Genomic DNA, 16,011 nt, shown 5'->3' with positions numbered 1-16,011 from the left:
AGCTGCAAACCTCTCCGTGTCCAGAGACGGGGTATGGAGCCGCATTCCACGGTTGACCCAGCCGCACGCGTTCTGGGCTGTGAATCGCGGTCGGCAGAGTGAGAGTCCAGGTGCTCGACCTCCAGGAGGGGCCGGGCTCCCGCTGCAGCTCCGCTTGCTCGGGCTGACCCGGAGGCCGAGCCCGGCTGGCGGCTGTCCGGGGCACAGGTGACTCGCTGTGGGGGTGGGGGCCCCAATTCAGAACAGAGGCTATGGACTCACATGTGTGCGTCACACGTGGTGGAAACACGCTTCCGTGTGTTCACAGAAATGACCTGGAATGCGCGCGTTTCAGTGCGTCTCCTCTCTTCCCTGCAGTGCCCAGGCACACAGGGTGCTCTGTCTGTGCATCCTAAATCCTGCTCTGGGGTGCTGCCACCCCCAAGGGGCAGGAGCATCTGGGCCCTCTGTGACCCCTTCATCTCTCTTCTGTGCCTCTGTGAGTCCAAGCATGGCTGTGGGCATCGGGTGTGCATTAATGCTTCCCAACACGGTTCTGAAATTCGGAGTTAATGCTACTATCTGAAACTGTGTATGTGTACATTCAGACCAGGATCATGGGAAATGCTCCCCCCAAATCTTACACCCTTGAGTTAAAGGGAGACTCTCTAAGTGAGTCACACAATTCGGGGTGGAGAGACCCATGCCCTCAGTCGAAGCCTTCCAGCATTTAGGAAATAGTCAGGAAGGTGCAAGGGGAGACTTTGTCTTGAATGTCCACAAGGTCTGCAGAAGGACCGCCCTGCCCTGCTGAGCCGGCCATCAGGCAGCCAGCCCTACCCTGGGGGAGAGAGGCATGGAGGGTGGGAGCCAGCAGCTGGCCTCAGCCTGGATCGTGCCCTGGGCATGACCTGAGGAGCTGCCAGGGTCACCCTGTTACTTCTGCTTAGTTTGGCCTAATTTCCAGCAATTAAAGTTCCCCCAGAGCCTGTGCTGCCCTCGGGGTGAGGGCTGTGTCCTGGTGGTGACATCTGGGCCCTGAGTATGTAGGGGGCTCCAGCGGGGGGGACTCTGCTTCCCTTCTCACCCCTGCACGTTCTCTGGACAAGCCTCGCACTGCAGACGACCTTGGGCTTCAGGTCACGTTCCTGGCTGGCTGAGCCTGTCTGATATTGATGTTTGCAATCCTCACCCCAAGGAATGAAGAGCCTCCGTCCGTGCATGGCGACAGGACTTTTCCGGGTCTGGTGGTGACCGTGGGGCCCTGCATGGGGTGGGGGTGCTCTGTCACCCCACAGAGCGGCCCTGGGCTTGGCCGCGTGGCCCCTCACCCAGCTCCCTGCAGCTCTGGGGACTGCCCCTAAAATTCCTTACTCCCGCCGTTGCCTTGAGGGACCCTCCCTCCCCAGAGTCCGGCTTTGACGACAGAGGGTGTCAGGATTGTCGTCAGGCTCCCCGATTTCCGTGCTTCTCGGACTGGGGCAGGGGTCAGAATGCCCTGGGGGCTGTGTTACGATATTGACACCCGTCCACGAGCTCAGGGTGCGGACGCCTCCTTGAGAAGCGCTGTCCTCTGTGAATGAACCCCTATCAGTGTCGGGGCTAAGACACACTTGGGACATTTGTCCCCCCCCAGCTGTGTCCCATGGAACCCAGATGTTATGGTCCATACAAAGGGTGTGTGGCCACGTACGTTTGATATCCACAGCATGCCAAAACCTCTCTCTTGGAAAGTCGAGAAACACCGTGATAAAGTAAAAGCTCTGCTAAATCCTGTAGAGCTGGCCCAGGCTTCTTCTGACCCAGCATTGCCCAAACCTATCTGAAAACGGAGGAAGTCCGTGGCCACCATCCCTCCTACCCTGGGGTGGGTTCCCTCGGTTATTAGCCTGAGGAGCTGCTCCGGAGCTTCCCCTGTCCCGGGACACGGGCGCCGTCTGACGGCGGGGCGGACCCCTCCTGTTCATGTGCGCCCCTGAGCCCTCTTGGCTGCGACTCATCTAACAGCTGTGCATTTCCCAGATCTGCCCCCCCAGGCCGCATCCTTGGCTTTCTGCCAGGGCCACGTGAAGAGGGAGACGGTGATGGCCGGCAGGGTCGGGAGGCGCTTAGCGGCCCGTCTGCCTCCCCTGGACGCTGGGCTTCCTGAGGTCAGAGCCCACGTGCACTGCCTTGCACACAGTAGGTGTTCAACTGGTGATTGTACCCGGGCTGGGACTGGGCTGCCTGCCTGCCCTTCTTCCTCCTGAACACAGGGGAGCTGGCCTTTGGAGAGGACAGTGAGGATTGCTCCAGGGCACACGCTCGTCCCTTCGGAAACGCTCGCTGACCTCACAGAGTTCAGCCGTGGCAGGGAGGACCCGTCCTGGAAGGGAGGACCTCTGAGCTGACCGCCCTGGGTGACGCCGGCTGCTGAGGGCTGGAGAGGGTAGTGGCCAAGGCGTGGACGGTCACACGGTCTCTGAGCCTGCTCTCGGCAGGCTCCGGCGCACACTGTTCCCCACACACCCCCAGGGTTTCTGGGTCATGGGGTCCCAAATGGGATTGCACTCCGAAGGTGACAGCGTTTGCTCAATTGCCTGGCAGAGCCTTGTGGACGGGGGGTGGCCGGCCTCCTGCTGGGCTGACGTGTGTGTCACAACAACACACGTAGCCACAGACATGGAATCATCCCCGGCAGAGAAACACGGTCGCTCAGGCTGCTGTCGTGCCCCGGAGGGGACCCGTGGTCATGGGCCCAGTGCTGTGTCCCTGGAGGGGACGTGGGTGTGGGGGGCCTTGGGTCACCAGATCTTCCCTTCCTGCAAGGACGCTGGTGGGTTGGCTCTGTGGGGGGAGTGGCCTCTGCATAGGGCCTGGGGGCTGCTGTCCAGGGACAGGGTCCACTTCTCCCGTCCCCGCTGATGTCTTTGCTGGTGACATGAGTCCTAGGCCGCCTGTGAACACGAGCCGTGTCTGTTGGGAAACTCTCCAGGCAGAGAGCTCGGGGAAACCTTCCACCTGCGTTTCAAGGCTTCCTGGGATAAGATGACCCGCATCTGCAGAGTGGGGAGAAGAGGTCTCAGTATAGTGCAGGAGTTGGGAACTTTGGGCAAGGCCATCTGGGCAGGGCCTGAAGGACGTCAGGCCCACCTGCACAGGCTCTGGGCCCCCACTCTGGGTCCCAGGTGCAGAAGGCGGTGGCCTCGGTCCATGGAGAGTGGCACGTGGGCAAGCGTGGCCCCATCTCACTCACAGAGGCAAGTGCTGTGTGCGTTTTCAGAGAGGTGCCGAGGCCAGTTTCATCACGCTGCACACTTTTGACCACATGTCGGGGAGAAGCTTCTCTCCCCTCCCCTCCCCTCCCCTCCCAGAGTTCACTCCGCTCACCACTCACTCCTAGAAACCGCCCTGTGTCGGCAGGACCTGGTGCTGACCTGGCGCCTACCCCACCCCCTCCCATCCTCCCCCCTCCTCTGTCCTGGGCCTGGTCTGTGTCGCCCCGTCCCGGGCCCGCTGAGCAGGGGTCCCCGACTTGCCGTAGGGGGGGAAATCCTCTCCCCCTGGAGCGGAGCACTTTCTTCATCCAGTCCCTTTCTTGGGGGGCAGGGGATGTGATCGAGGGCTGTGCAAGGATGAAGGCCGCGCTGTTGGCCCTGGAGGTGGGGGTGTCGCTGTGGGGAGCGCAGGGAGGGCAGAAACCCCTTCCCTTAATAGGAAAATGAAAAGCTTCTGTGCAGCAAAGGAAAACAGCAACAAAATGAAAAGGCAACTTAGTGAATGGGAGAAGATAATTTGCAAACGATATAACCGATAGGGGGTTAATATCCAAAATATATAAAGAACGTATACAGCTCAACACCAAAAAGCCAAGCAATCCGATTAAAAAACGGGCAGAGGACCTGAATAGACATTTTTCCAAAGAAGACATCCAGATGGCCAACAGACACATGAAAAGATGCTCAGCATCATTCATCGGCAGGGAAACACAAATCAGACTGCAATGAGCTATCACCTCACACCTACAAGAATGGCTTAAATAAAAAAAAAAAACCCAAGAAATTAGTGTGGACAAGGATGTGGAGAGAAGTGAACCCTGATCCACTGTTGGTGGGAATGCACACTGGTGCAGCCACTGCGGACAACAATATGGAGTTTTCTCCAAAATTTAAAAAATAGAAATACCATATGATCCAGTAATTCCATTGCTGGGTATTTACCCAAAGAAAGTGAAAACACTATTTCAAAAAGATATATGCAGCCTTATGTTTATTGCAGCATTATTTACAACAGCTAAGATATGGAAGTAACCCAAGGGTCCATCGATAGATGAATGGATAAAGAAGAGAGGGTATATATGTGTCTACACACACAGACACTCACACACAGGAATATTATGCAGCCATAAAAAGGATGAGCTCTTGATATTTGTGACAACATGGATGGATCTAGAGGGTATTATGCTAAGTGAGATAAGTCAGACAGAGAAAGACAAATACCACATGATTTCACTCGTATGTGGAATCTCAAAGGCAAAGCAAATGAATAAACAAACAAGTGAAAAGCAGAAACAGATCCATAAAGACAGAGAACAAACGGACAGTTGCAGGAAGGGAGGGGGCTTGGGGGTGGGCACAGCGGGGGAAGGGGAGAGAGAGGTCATGGCCTCCAGGGATGGGATGACGAAGTCGGGGGAATACGGGGTTGAACAGTACTGTGATAGTGGTGCACGGTGACAGACGGCAGCCACACTTGTGGGGAGCGCAGCGCAATGCATGGGCTTGGGGACTCAGAGGGCTGGGGTCTGCAGCAGATGCGCCTGTCGCCGGGGGCCGGACGGCTGTCACCGGGGGCTGGACAGCTGTCGCCGTGGGCAGGACGGCTGCCACCGGGGGCTGGACAGCTGTCGCCGTGGGCAGGACGGCTGCCACCGGGGGCCGGACGGCTGTCACCGGGAAATGGACGGCTGCAATGACTCCCAGCATCTAACTGCAGAGCACTCACTAGTTGGAAAGGACAAAATACGTTTACGTTGGAGAAGCCTGGCAGACTGCCTTGGTCAGACGACCACCAAAATGGGACCATGGGTAAGAACAGACCCATCAGAGCCGGGGTGACACCTGTCCGGGAGGACACAGCATCCCCAGAATCGAATCCCGAGGGAGCCTCGGATGGACCCACGTGGCGGGATAGCCGACAACGAGTTGTCAAAACACGTCCGTGTCACAGAACAGGCGGAACGGTTTCAGATGACAGCAGACAGAAGAGTGTGTGGCCGTGACTCTGGGCCCCCCTGTGCTGGCACACACATCACTGGGACAGTCGGTGAAATTGCACCGCGGCTCGTAGGAAAACTGAAGTTGCTAGAAAGCCATTCCTGTGTGAGCCAGGGCTGGGGACGGTCCCTGTCCGCTGTCCAGAGCTGGGTCAGGTGATGAGGGAGATCGGGAACACCGGTCCGTGTAGGAGGGGAGAGTGTGCTCAAGGAGACCGCAGCCTGCCACCTCGCCCTTTCTCGGGCTCAGAGGACTTTTGACAAAGGGCCATGGCCTTGAAGAGTCTCGAGGTTGTGCATCCGGCTCTGGTGTCCCTGTCCACGTCCGTCCAGTGGTGGCCTCCCCGGGTGCTTCAAACATCCCGAGCCCCCTGGGGTCCCGAACGACTATCTCACAGCTCCAGGCTCGCAGTTCATGCTTCCTGTCCCCTGCTGCACCGCCCGCCACACAGTGTCCTTGTGCCTGAATGCAGGTGAGTCCCCCACCCCAGCCCCCGCCCGGGACCTCTCAGCCTGGCTGCTATCTGTCATCCTGGACCCGGGCTCCCTAACAGCACATCGCTCACGGGGTGCGCACAGGCACTGCCCCATCTTGTTACGGTTGGGGGTCCCAGGCCGCGGGGCTCTGCGTGTGTGACGAGCTCCTGGGGGAGGCTGACGCTGCGGGTCCAGGGCCACGCTGAGCCGCCGGGGTCTGAGGGACCATCGGGCTGGAGCTGCATCCCGTGGTGACGGAGGGGCTGTCACCCTGTTACTAGTGAGACAGGAATCACAGGTGGAGGCAGATGAACCGGGGGCAGTCTGTGGAGCTGCCCTCGTCTGGGATGGACAACTTGAGGGGTACTGTGTGTCCAAAACTGGCAGCATTTTGGGAAACGTTGCCTTGGAGGTTCCTTCAAATTTCAATTTGCCCACGAGTTTGCAAGAAAAAAACAATCCATACACTCATGTCTTGTGGCTGCTGAGGGGAGTTCAGAACGCTAAAGGATGTGGGGAGACCCCAGTCCCAGCTCCGACCCACCGTGAAGCAGCATGAACCTGAAGTTTGCAGAGGTGGCCAGAAATCCCAGCTCCATCATTAGCTCTGTGACCCCGATCCTCACTTTTCCCATCTGTATAGTGGGCAGGAGCATCACCACTGACACAACGTTCCCCGGGGGTCGTTTCTGCTCCCCCGTTGTTGGTTGTTCACACTGACTATCTACGGCGGCAAACCCTACGGAAGGATCCTCTAGGTCGGCCTGCTTTCTACCCCACGATTCAGCGCGTGGATTGCAGAGCAGGCTCAGAGCTCCTTGCTGTGGGGGGCCTGCTGCTTCTGTGTGTTATTGGCGGCAAGTGGCGAGAGCCTGCCGGCCCCAAGGTCTAGATAGAAAAAGCCTCCTTTTCAGAGCTGGACGCTATGTTCTTTCTGACCACAAGATGGCATGCTGCGGTCATGCTATCCCGATAGCACCACTGGGCGGGGCTAAGGAGAGCCGAACAGTTTTGTTTTGTTTTTTTAATTTTTACTTAGTTAATTTCCTTGTCCTTCGTGGACCAAATGGTTTGCCCCAAAGGCCCTAGAAAAGGTTTTACAGAGGCGTTTGTCTCTCCCTTGTGACGGGCTCCAGAGCTAGCTGGTCTGAGTTCCAAGCCGCGCTTTGCCTCCTCCTGTCTGTGCGACCTTGGGTAAGTTGCTTACCCTCTCTGTGCCCACATTTCCTTATCTGAGACTGTTGACAACCGTACCGACCTAACAGGGTCATCGTGAGGATTCAGTGATGTTTTTGAAGTGCTTGGAATCATGCCTGACATATAGCAAACGTTATAAAATTCTGGTAAATAAAACCATAACATGAATACCTCTGATAACAGCATACTCAAGATTTGCTCTGCTCTTTTCAAATGGATGCAGTCCGACACTGAAAAATGGAACGGGGCGCCTGGGTGGCTCAGTCGGTCAAGCATCTGCCTTTGGCTCAGGTCACGATCCCAGGGTCCTCGGATCCAGCCCCATGTCTGGCTCCCTGCTCAATGGGGAGTCTGCTTCTCCCTCTGCCTCTGCCCCTCCCCTTGCTTGTGCTCTCTCTCTCTCTCTCTCTCCCTCTGTCAAATAAATAAGTAAAATCTAAAAAAAAAAAAAGAGGGGCGCCTGGGTGGCTCAGTCGTTCAGCTTCTGCCTTCGGCTCAGGTCATGGTCCCAAGGTCCTGGGATCGAGCCCCACATCAGGCTCCTTGCTCAGCAGGGAAGCCTGCTTCTCCCTCTCCCACTCCCCCTGCTTGTGTTCCCTCTCTTGCTGTCTCTCTCTCTCTCTCTGTCAAATAAATAAATAAAATCTTTAAAAAAAAAGAAAGAAAAATGGAATTGTACCTACAAGAGTCTCAAAAATAGATTAAAATATACTTAACTATTTTGATTTTCTGGAATTCCTAATTATATAAAGAGTGGAAACAATTTTCACAATTTATTGCTATAACTCACTTTGGGAAGTAGACATCTTTGCAAAGGGGGAGTGAGAGAATTTTATCTGTCTCTTCTTGCTAGAAGGCACATCTTGGCGACCTGCGCGTCTCTGGGAAGGTGCGTCCCCAGGTGTTCGGTGGCCACCCTCCTTCATGCCCCTACTGTGCTTGAAGTAGCGAGAGCTCATCTCGGTCATCCCAGAGTTAACCTCCCAGGGCAACGCAGCCGCTGCCCCTCGGCCACGAACAGACCAGAGTCCAATGGCAGGAGGAACAGCTCAGGAGTCAAAGGTCACGCTCCGGGCCCCTCCCTCCCTGGAAGCACAGCCCCGCGGATGTCTGGCTTCTTGATCTGTTACCATATGGCCACCAATCGCTAGGCACAATGCCCAGCGCACGCGTCAGGTGGACGCCGTCTGGTGCTGAGGCTGTCGTCCCTGAGAAGTTTGAATTTGTCTTGCCGAAGATCAAGTTGTAGAAAGTTTAATTGCAGAAAACTACAGAGAAGAAGATAAACAACCTTGCATGGTCTCAGCCCTCCGCCATCCAGCCGGGATTTTGGTTTAGAGAGTGTGTGTCGGGAGAGTCATGGGCGCCAAGGGCTTACACACTCCCGGAATTATACCATTCTCCGCATTGTGTCTGAGGCTTTATCCTGCCACAAGATACTCTTCAGAATATCTTTTATGGTCACATGGGTTTTGTTTAGGGCTACCCCATAATGTACCACCCGCCTCCATGGTGGCTCCCGGTTTCCAGTATTAGGAAGAAATGTTGCAACAAACATTTCCTTATAATACACATTTGGGAAATGCACTTTTAAAAAAAAAGATTTTATTTATTTATTTGTCAGAGGGAGAGAGAGCCCAAGGAGGGGGAGCGGCAGAGGGAGAAGCAGGCTCTCCGCTGAGCAAGGAGCCCGATGTGGGACTCGATCCCAGGACTCCAGGATCATGACCCGAGCCGAAGGCAGATGCTTAACCCACTGAGCCAGCCACCGAGGCGCCCCAGGGAATTCACTTCTTTCAGAGAACTTAAGAAGAGTAGATTTAATGGGTCGACAAGCAGGGACTCTTCCCCTTACAATTTTAATCATGCACTAACTTTTTGCTCAAGGTCAAAGCTAAGTAAGTTGCAAAACCCATCTCTGAGCCCGTTCTGCTAACCGCACCTCCAATGTCATGCTCCCTTTTCTGGGTATTTAGACACTTACTCTGAATTATCTTTCAGAACCTAAAGGAAGACTTTCGGTTCGGAAGTTCTGTGGTTCTACTCGCCTCTCATACGTTGTCCGTTAATGACCTCAGAAGGGCGACCACAGCGTCTCAGTTCACCCCTCGCTGCTACAGGACAGGCTGAAGTGCCAGATCGAGTGCCCACGGAGGTTGGGCAGGTGCCTCAGCCTGCCAGCAGGCCAATGTGACATTTGGGACGTGTCTTGCGTGACATGGACAGCTACCACCCACTCCCACCTACACAAACAAGTCAGACTGAATTTGCAAGCCATCTTAGCACACTGCCCACCAAACCAAACGAGTGTGGGCCAAATGGTGACCCGGTGTGACCTTTAGACACTCCCAGTGAGGCTCATGAAAGGCAAAGGGCAGAACTTTCTTTCGTAGCGGGGAGCCCAGGCTCAGAAGACTTGGTGCATAGCCACTCCGGGAAGGACAGCACATCTGTGGTTTCTCGGGGGTGGGGGGGTTTGTGGTGGCAATGAGAGCCGCCGGGTTATGACACGTGTTACACACCGTTGCTGACTCATGGTGGGAAAAGTGGCAAGCGCAGGGATGATTTGCCCCCACCTCCTGAGGGGTTTTAGGGGGTTTCACCACGCCAGGAGTACCTGCTCCTTCCAGAAACCCCTCTCGACACAGGGATCGACCACAGGTGTCCGGCTTGCACTCTGGGGATTTCCCTTTCTCGGTTTCCCGTCCCCAACCCAACTGCCTTCTGAAGTCTCCCCATCCACTGACCTCACAGCTCCCTAGGTGTGGCGGTGCGTGGGGGCGCCACTGCTCTGTGCCCGTCAGATGCTGGGAGGCATTGGAAGTGCCGCTGCTGGGTTTTAGGTCATAGGTGTGCGTCTTGCACAAAGATGTAGTTTCTTGTTTTGAGTCAATTTAGTATGGTCACCAAATCATGCCCACACTGCCCTCTGTGAGTTCCTGGGGAAAAAAAGAAACCAACACTCTTCTTGAAACCCAGGAGGCCTACCTTGCCTCTCAGGTGGGGGGGGGGGGCTGGACGAAGGGGTGGGGCTGGGGTAAGAGGAGCCGTGGGAGGCTTTGATGCTCCAAGAGCCCTGGGCCGACATCCGAGATACAGTCCTGCCCAGTACGGGACACAAATGGTGCATACCCAATTTGAGCTCATCTTTTAAGAACCTGACCCCTTTACTGTGCTTTTCAAACTTGTCTGTTTGTGAAGTTTGCAAAAAGCCCCACAGGGGCGAAGCAGGTAAGGAAGAAGCAGAGGGGCTGGGTGTCCTCAGAGGGGTGTGGTGGGAACCGTGGGGAGCACTGCAGGGGAGTTGCCAGTCTGGGGGTCCCCGTGAGTCTCCCCCCAGATGAAGGTTACTTGGGGTGGGTGGGGGGGGTACCGTGGGCACATGGTGGTCGAATCTCTCCATTTTCCAAGAGAAGCTGGAAATGCAGATTTTTATGTAAGAGCTGCTGGTTTTGAAAGGTGGTTCTGCCTTTGTCCCTGAGACAAGCCAGGGGCCAAGGGAACCTACCTGCAGGCTGCACAGAGCTCAGAGCAGCCCACCGTGTCTTGCAGCCTCCACTGGGCTTGCTAGGCAACGACGCTGTGCTCGCTCCTAAAGCAAATAGTTTGAGAAACCGCAGCAGGGAATGTCTTCTAAGCCTTCCTGCTTACTTGAAGCCGCTTCCTTCCATCCCCCAGGGAGCCGTAATTCCACCAACAGTTTAGCCAGGCCACGAGAAAGAATGTGTTAGCAAAAACACTTAAATAGCATTTCCAAAGAGTTTTTCAAACAGAGCGTCCCCGAGGATGTGTGCTTAATAAACTCACTACCACCTGCATTAATAAGGTCCAGGGGAAGGTTTAGGGGTGCAGTCCCAGGGAGTTTGGATGACATCACAGCATCCGAGGACTTGGGGCTCCAGCAGGCTGAGACACCGGCTGAATGCAGTTTGCGGGTGGGGGGCGTGTCGTCTAGCTTGGGGCAGGTGACCCCGGACAGGGTTTGGCCATTCCCTACTCTCTCCCTTTAGTCTGCTCAGCAGACGGGAATCAGCCGACCTGGAGGCTTCTGCATTTGTCTAGACTGCAAGGTGGTGGTGGGGTCTGGTGGAGGCCGAATTTGCTTCCAGATAAAACGTTTCTTTCTCAGCTGAGATGAGGGCTTGGCTGCCTTTTGGGCTGACCTAATAAATCCATGTGAAGCCATATCCTATGTCAGAAAGGCGGTTTTCCTGAAACTGAATACCTTAAAAATGTAAGCAAAGTAGAACAGCCCCAAGGGGTTGTCAATTAGCCCTCTTCCTGCAGGTTGGCTCAGCGCCAGCTGGAAATACTGCTCCCTGTACCGCCCCCCCGCCCCAGTCAGGCCTGTCCGGTGGCCTTCCTGTAGGAGGAGGGCCTAAGACCTCGTGAGCCTGCAGATTTGTATTGTTATAAATGGAGGGGCGGAGTAAAATGTGAAATAAGTCCTATTTGCAACATTTCCGGGGGGCGGGAACTAATATATTTTAAGAAAATCTGATACATAAAGAAGAGCAATGCCTACACCTCAGTCACTTAGAAATAAACATATTTATCCAATCCAGGCACACTACCATTTCCTAAACCACTAGCAAAGAAAGGAAGGAAGCAGCGGTCCATGCATGTGGCAGGTGCACCTGGGATGTCAGGGCCCGTAGGTAAGCGAACACCGGCTTCGCAGCTTCTACTTCCACTGGAGGGCGCAAGACGCCGGCTCACCTGGCCCTCTCTGTCCCCATCCTGCAGCTGAGCCTGGGCTTGCCTGGAACCCCCCCTCCCCCCCCCCCGCCCCGCCCCGCCCCGCGCTGTCCCGCCCAGGCTCCAGGCCGCTCCTAGGAAAAGGGGCCATGAAGGGCACCCCAGCGCGAGCTTCCCAGTAGCACGGAGAGATGCAGACAGCCAAAGTGATGCTCTCCATGGGCAAACGATCTGAACGTGCTGGCTTACGGGGTGCAAAATGGTGACATCACAGCACTGTCTGTTCACATCTTCTTGTTTTATTATGCTATAATTGGAAAACAACTTTTATATATGTATATTTAGGTAATTCGAACATTTCAAAATAGGGTAAGAAATATGGGCTCTGCCTCCATCAGTTCTGGGTCAGAGTCTCCTTTTGTCCTCACCTCCTTCCCGGGTAGATTTACGCAGCCCTTCCTCTGGCTTTTCCATGAACGCGCGGCTGAGATGGGGCTCAGCGGACCCGCCAGGGCCTCTCGGTGACCGCAGGGCCCGAGGCTAGCACCCTAGACGCCAATGCAAGTGGGGGCGGGGGTGTCCCGAGTTTTTCCGGACAGCCTGTAGATGGCGCCCCGGGAAAGGGATTCCGAGCCGCGTTCTTCAAGCTCCGGGGACAAGAGCCCCCTGGTCTCACGCAGCGCGTAGACTGTGCAGCAGCCGGTGAAAGGACCCGGGGGCCGGGGGAGGGGAGGGAGGACGGAATTACATGCAAACGGGCCGCGGGGGCAGGGGCACCCGTGCAGGGGATGAGCACCGAGGGGAGCAGGAGCGGCACGTGGCCCGACGCCCACGCGCCGGGCAGCCCCGCGACCCCCACGCGCGGCGGGGCCCTACCCACCCCACCCTGCGGCAGGTGGACAGTGCCGCTGTGAAGAGAAAGCCTCTGATTGTCCCTCCTGCAAACCGCCACACGCCAGACCTCCGCTATTGTGCGCTCTCCATAGAAATGCAAACGAGCCGCGTGCGCCGGCCGCAATCTGCTCGCGCGTCCCAGCGCCCCGCGGCGCTCGGCTGCGGGCGGGGAGGCCGGCTCCGACCCTCCAGCGCGGCGGGGTCCGGGCGCTGAGCGTGCGGGGAGGCCTCGCCGGCGCGCTCCGGATCCTGCTGGCTCTGGAAGGGGCTGTGGCCAGGCCTTTTGCAAGCCTAAAGCCCGCGCTGGGTGTTTTTACTTTAAGTTCCGGTTTAAAAGCAACAGTTTTATAAACTTCCAATTAAAAGTTAAGAAAAAAATAGAAAGGTAGCAACAAAAATAAATGCAAAAAAAAAAAAATCTTCAGTTTCCCCAATGGGGCATTTCAAAAACTGCAGCGTCTTATTAGCAAGAAAGGTTTTTTTTTTTTTTTTTTTTTTCCTTTTAAGGACTTAAAAAACAAAAAGGCGAGTGAAATCTGCAGGCTCCAGTCTGCCTGGTAACACCCCGACAAAAGCGGCAGATTTGAGGCATTGTCATCCCCCGCACCCCTCCCCACGTGGCCTTCTGGCACGAGCCGCGGCGGCCGCCTCATTTGCATCAGAAAGCGGGCGCCGGCCAATGGGCGCGCAGCCTCGCGCCAGCTGGCGGCGCCGCGGCCGGGCCTATATAAGGGTGCGCGGCGTACCGGGGCGCACTCGCCAGCCTTGGGCTCGCCAGGCTGCTCCTGCTCCTCCGTCTCCGCCGCTTCTGCGCCGCTCGCTACTCTCGTGGATAACTAGCTGCTGGCTCTCCGAACCATGACTCTGGAGGAAATCCGCGGCCAAGACACGGTTCCCGAAAGCACCGCCAGGTGGGTCGGCGCCGGGCGCCGGACGTCTCCGGGCGTGGGGAACCTGTCCCTGTCCTGGCTGCAGCTGGTCGGGCGGCCGTCTTCGGGGCCCGCCTGGATGGGGAGCCCCGGGGTGGGAGCTGGGCACCGGAGGTGCGTCCCCGGGGCCGGGGCGCCGGGCAGGGGCGCCCAGGGTGTGTCCTCGGGGCTGGGGATCCCGCCGCGCCTTCGGCCGGTCCCCGCTCACCGCGCTGGCTCGTCTGCAGGATGCAGGGCGCCGGGAAAGCGTTGCACGAGCTGCTGCTGTCGGCGCAGCGCCAGGGCTGCCTCACCGCCGGCGTCTATGAGTCCGCCAAAGTCCTGAATGTGTGAGTGTGGACGCGGCCCCGGGTGGGGTGGCCGGGGTCGGGGGCGGCGGCGGCGGCGGCGGCGGCGGCGGCGGCGGCGGCGGGGACCCCCACCCCGGGGCTCCCGCCTTGCCCTCACCACCCGGTCCCCGCCGGCGCAGGGACCCCGACAACGTGACCTTCTGCGTGCTGGCCGCCGACGCGGAGGACGAGGGCGACATCGCGCTGCAGATCCACTTTACGCTGATCCAGGCGTTCTGCTGCGAGAACGACATAGACATCGTGCGCGTGGGCGACGTGCAGCGGCTGGCGGCGATCGTGGGTGCCGGCGACGAGGCGGCCGCGCCGGGGGACCTGCACTGCATCCTCATTTCGGTGAGTGTCGCCCCCGCCCCGGCGTCGCCCCACCGCGGCCAGCGGCCAGCGGCCAGCCAGGCTGACCTCTGCACTTTCCCCGCAGAACCCCAATGAGGACGCGTGGAAGGACCCCGCCTTGGAGAAGCTCAGCGTGTTCTGCGAGGAGAGCCGCAGCGTCAACGACTGGGTGCCCAGTATCACCCTCCCCGAGTGACAGCCCGGAGGGGGCCTTGGTCTGATCGACATGGTGACGCCCCGGGGCGCCTAGCGCGCGGCTGGCTCTGTGGATGCGCCCTCGGAGGGCGCGGGACCGGAGTGCTGCGTGGGGAGCAGCGAGGAGGGGCGGCCCCCTGCAGGAGGGGCCGGGCGGCGGCGGCGGCGGCGGCGGCGGCGGCGGCGGCAGGGGCGGGCTGGCCCCCAGCCCGGGACTCTGCGAGTGTGGGGAGCGGCTGCTTGCCCGGGAAGGCCGGAGGCGTGCCGTGGGCCACGGGGCCGGGAAGGACGGACCGGCAGGGCAGGCGTGACTCAGCAGCCTGCGCTCTCGACAGGAAGGAGGGGAGAGGCCAGGCGGGCGAGGCCTGGACTCGGACAGTTAACAGGAGCTCTGATGGACTGAGCAGCCTGCACCGCTGTTTCAAAGCGGACGGGGTCGATGCTCCGGTTTCCAAAGGATTATGCTGCTGCAGCTTTGAGTATTTTTTTTACAATAAACTTACTGAAACAGACTTATTCTCTTTATTGAGGGTAGGGGGTACCCGTCCGAGGGGGAGGTGGTTTGCAGGGGTCCAGGTGATTGTTGAAGCCCCCAGACGGGGACCGGATGGCACCCACTCCGTCTTCCTGTGGGGCTGAGTTACAGGCTCCCGGGCGCTGGGAGTGGGGGCGGGGACGCAGAACTTGAGCCCTGCTCCCATTTCTCTTTTTTTAAGGGAGATTTTTAAACTTGCAAGACAGGAGCATACTTGAGATAAGACATCAGTGCAGCAGGTCAAGGCAGGCCTTCCAGCCTGATAACAGCGGCCTCTCCTCCCTCCCCTCCCCCTCTGCTCCCCGCAGCCCCCTCCCTTCTGACAGCCGCTTATCGGAACAGCTTGCAGGATGCAGGCGGCGCCCTCCCGCACAATGAGCAGGCCTTCTGCAGCCGCTGCCCTTTGTGGTCCCTGAGGATGGTGGTAGCAGTATGCTCTCAGGAACCTTTTCCTCTTAAGGGCATGGGGCTTATGGCAATGTCACCACGGTATTAATACCGTGTATGACATGATGACTGCATTTAAGTATGAATCATCATTTGTCATAGCTGTGATAGAACTTCAAAGATCTGAGCAACAATGGGAAGACGCATCCACACGAATGGGGTGAGCGACTGTGAGCACAGTCAGCATCTGCTACCTGCTCTTCTGAGGGCCCTCTGCCCACCGCTGAGTTCTGCAGGCCACTGCTGCTCACGACCCCGTTTACAGACTTACGGGAGCAGAAGAATTGAAATCTTTCCCACAAAGACTTGCTTTGAGAACCAGCCAGGGGGAAGTGTCATGCGTGAATCAATCTTTTTTATTAGGCCAGGATGTCTGGACTGCGCCTCTGTGCTTGACCGGAACCCTGTCCAGCCAGGGAAAGGCGCACGGGGCTGGCATGCTGTGAGCAGGCTGCCCGGCAGGCCAGGGAGCCTTCTGGGCAAAGGCGGGGTGCTGTGTTGTTTTTCTACCAAGAAAATTCTGCTGATTTACTAGCAGTCCCAGGTGGCTGATTCACCCTGTTGGGCTCCACTTTTTAAATTCTCTCCAAATCCTGGAAGCATTCACAGGAAAACAGGACTGTAGGAGCTAAATTATTCTTCCCAGAATGAAAGCATCCTGTTTCACATATATCAACTCTCCAAGACATTTCCCCCCCTTGATTAGACGGAGGCCCAAGGAAA

The 16,011-nt window shown here is 57.3% G+C and overlaps 1 protein-coding gene across 1 annotated transcript; it reads left to right on the top strand.

Moving 5' to 3' along the window:
- Nucleotides 1-13,243: 13,243 nt before the first annotated feature.
- On the top strand, nt 13,244-14,818 carry GADD45G (growth arrest and DNA damage inducible gamma). The gene is made up of 4 exons (XM_027614587.2): nt 13,244-13,410; nt 13,656-13,757; nt 13,898-14,111; nt 14,197-14,818. The coding sequence occupies exons 1-4, from the start codon at nt 13,358-13,360 to the stop codon at nt 14,305-14,307; spliced, it is 480 nt and encodes a 159-aa protein (XP_027470388.1). The 5' UTR covers nt 13,244-13,357; the 3' UTR covers nt 14,308-14,818.
- The last annotated feature ends 1,193 nt before the right edge of the window (nt 14,819-16,011 follow it).

The sequence above is a fragment of the Zalophus californianus genome, chromosome 13, assembly GCF_009762305.2.
Source record: "Zalophus californianus isolate mZalCal1 chromosome 13, mZalCal1.pri.v2, whole genome shotgun sequence".
In the NCBI taxonomy this organism is placed as follows: domain Eukaryota; kingdom Metazoa; phylum Chordata; class Mammalia; order Carnivora; family Otariidae; genus Zalophus; species Zalophus californianus.
The sequence above is the reverse complement of the archived record's forward strand: the minus strand, read 5'-3'. Positions and strand labels throughout refer to the sequence as shown.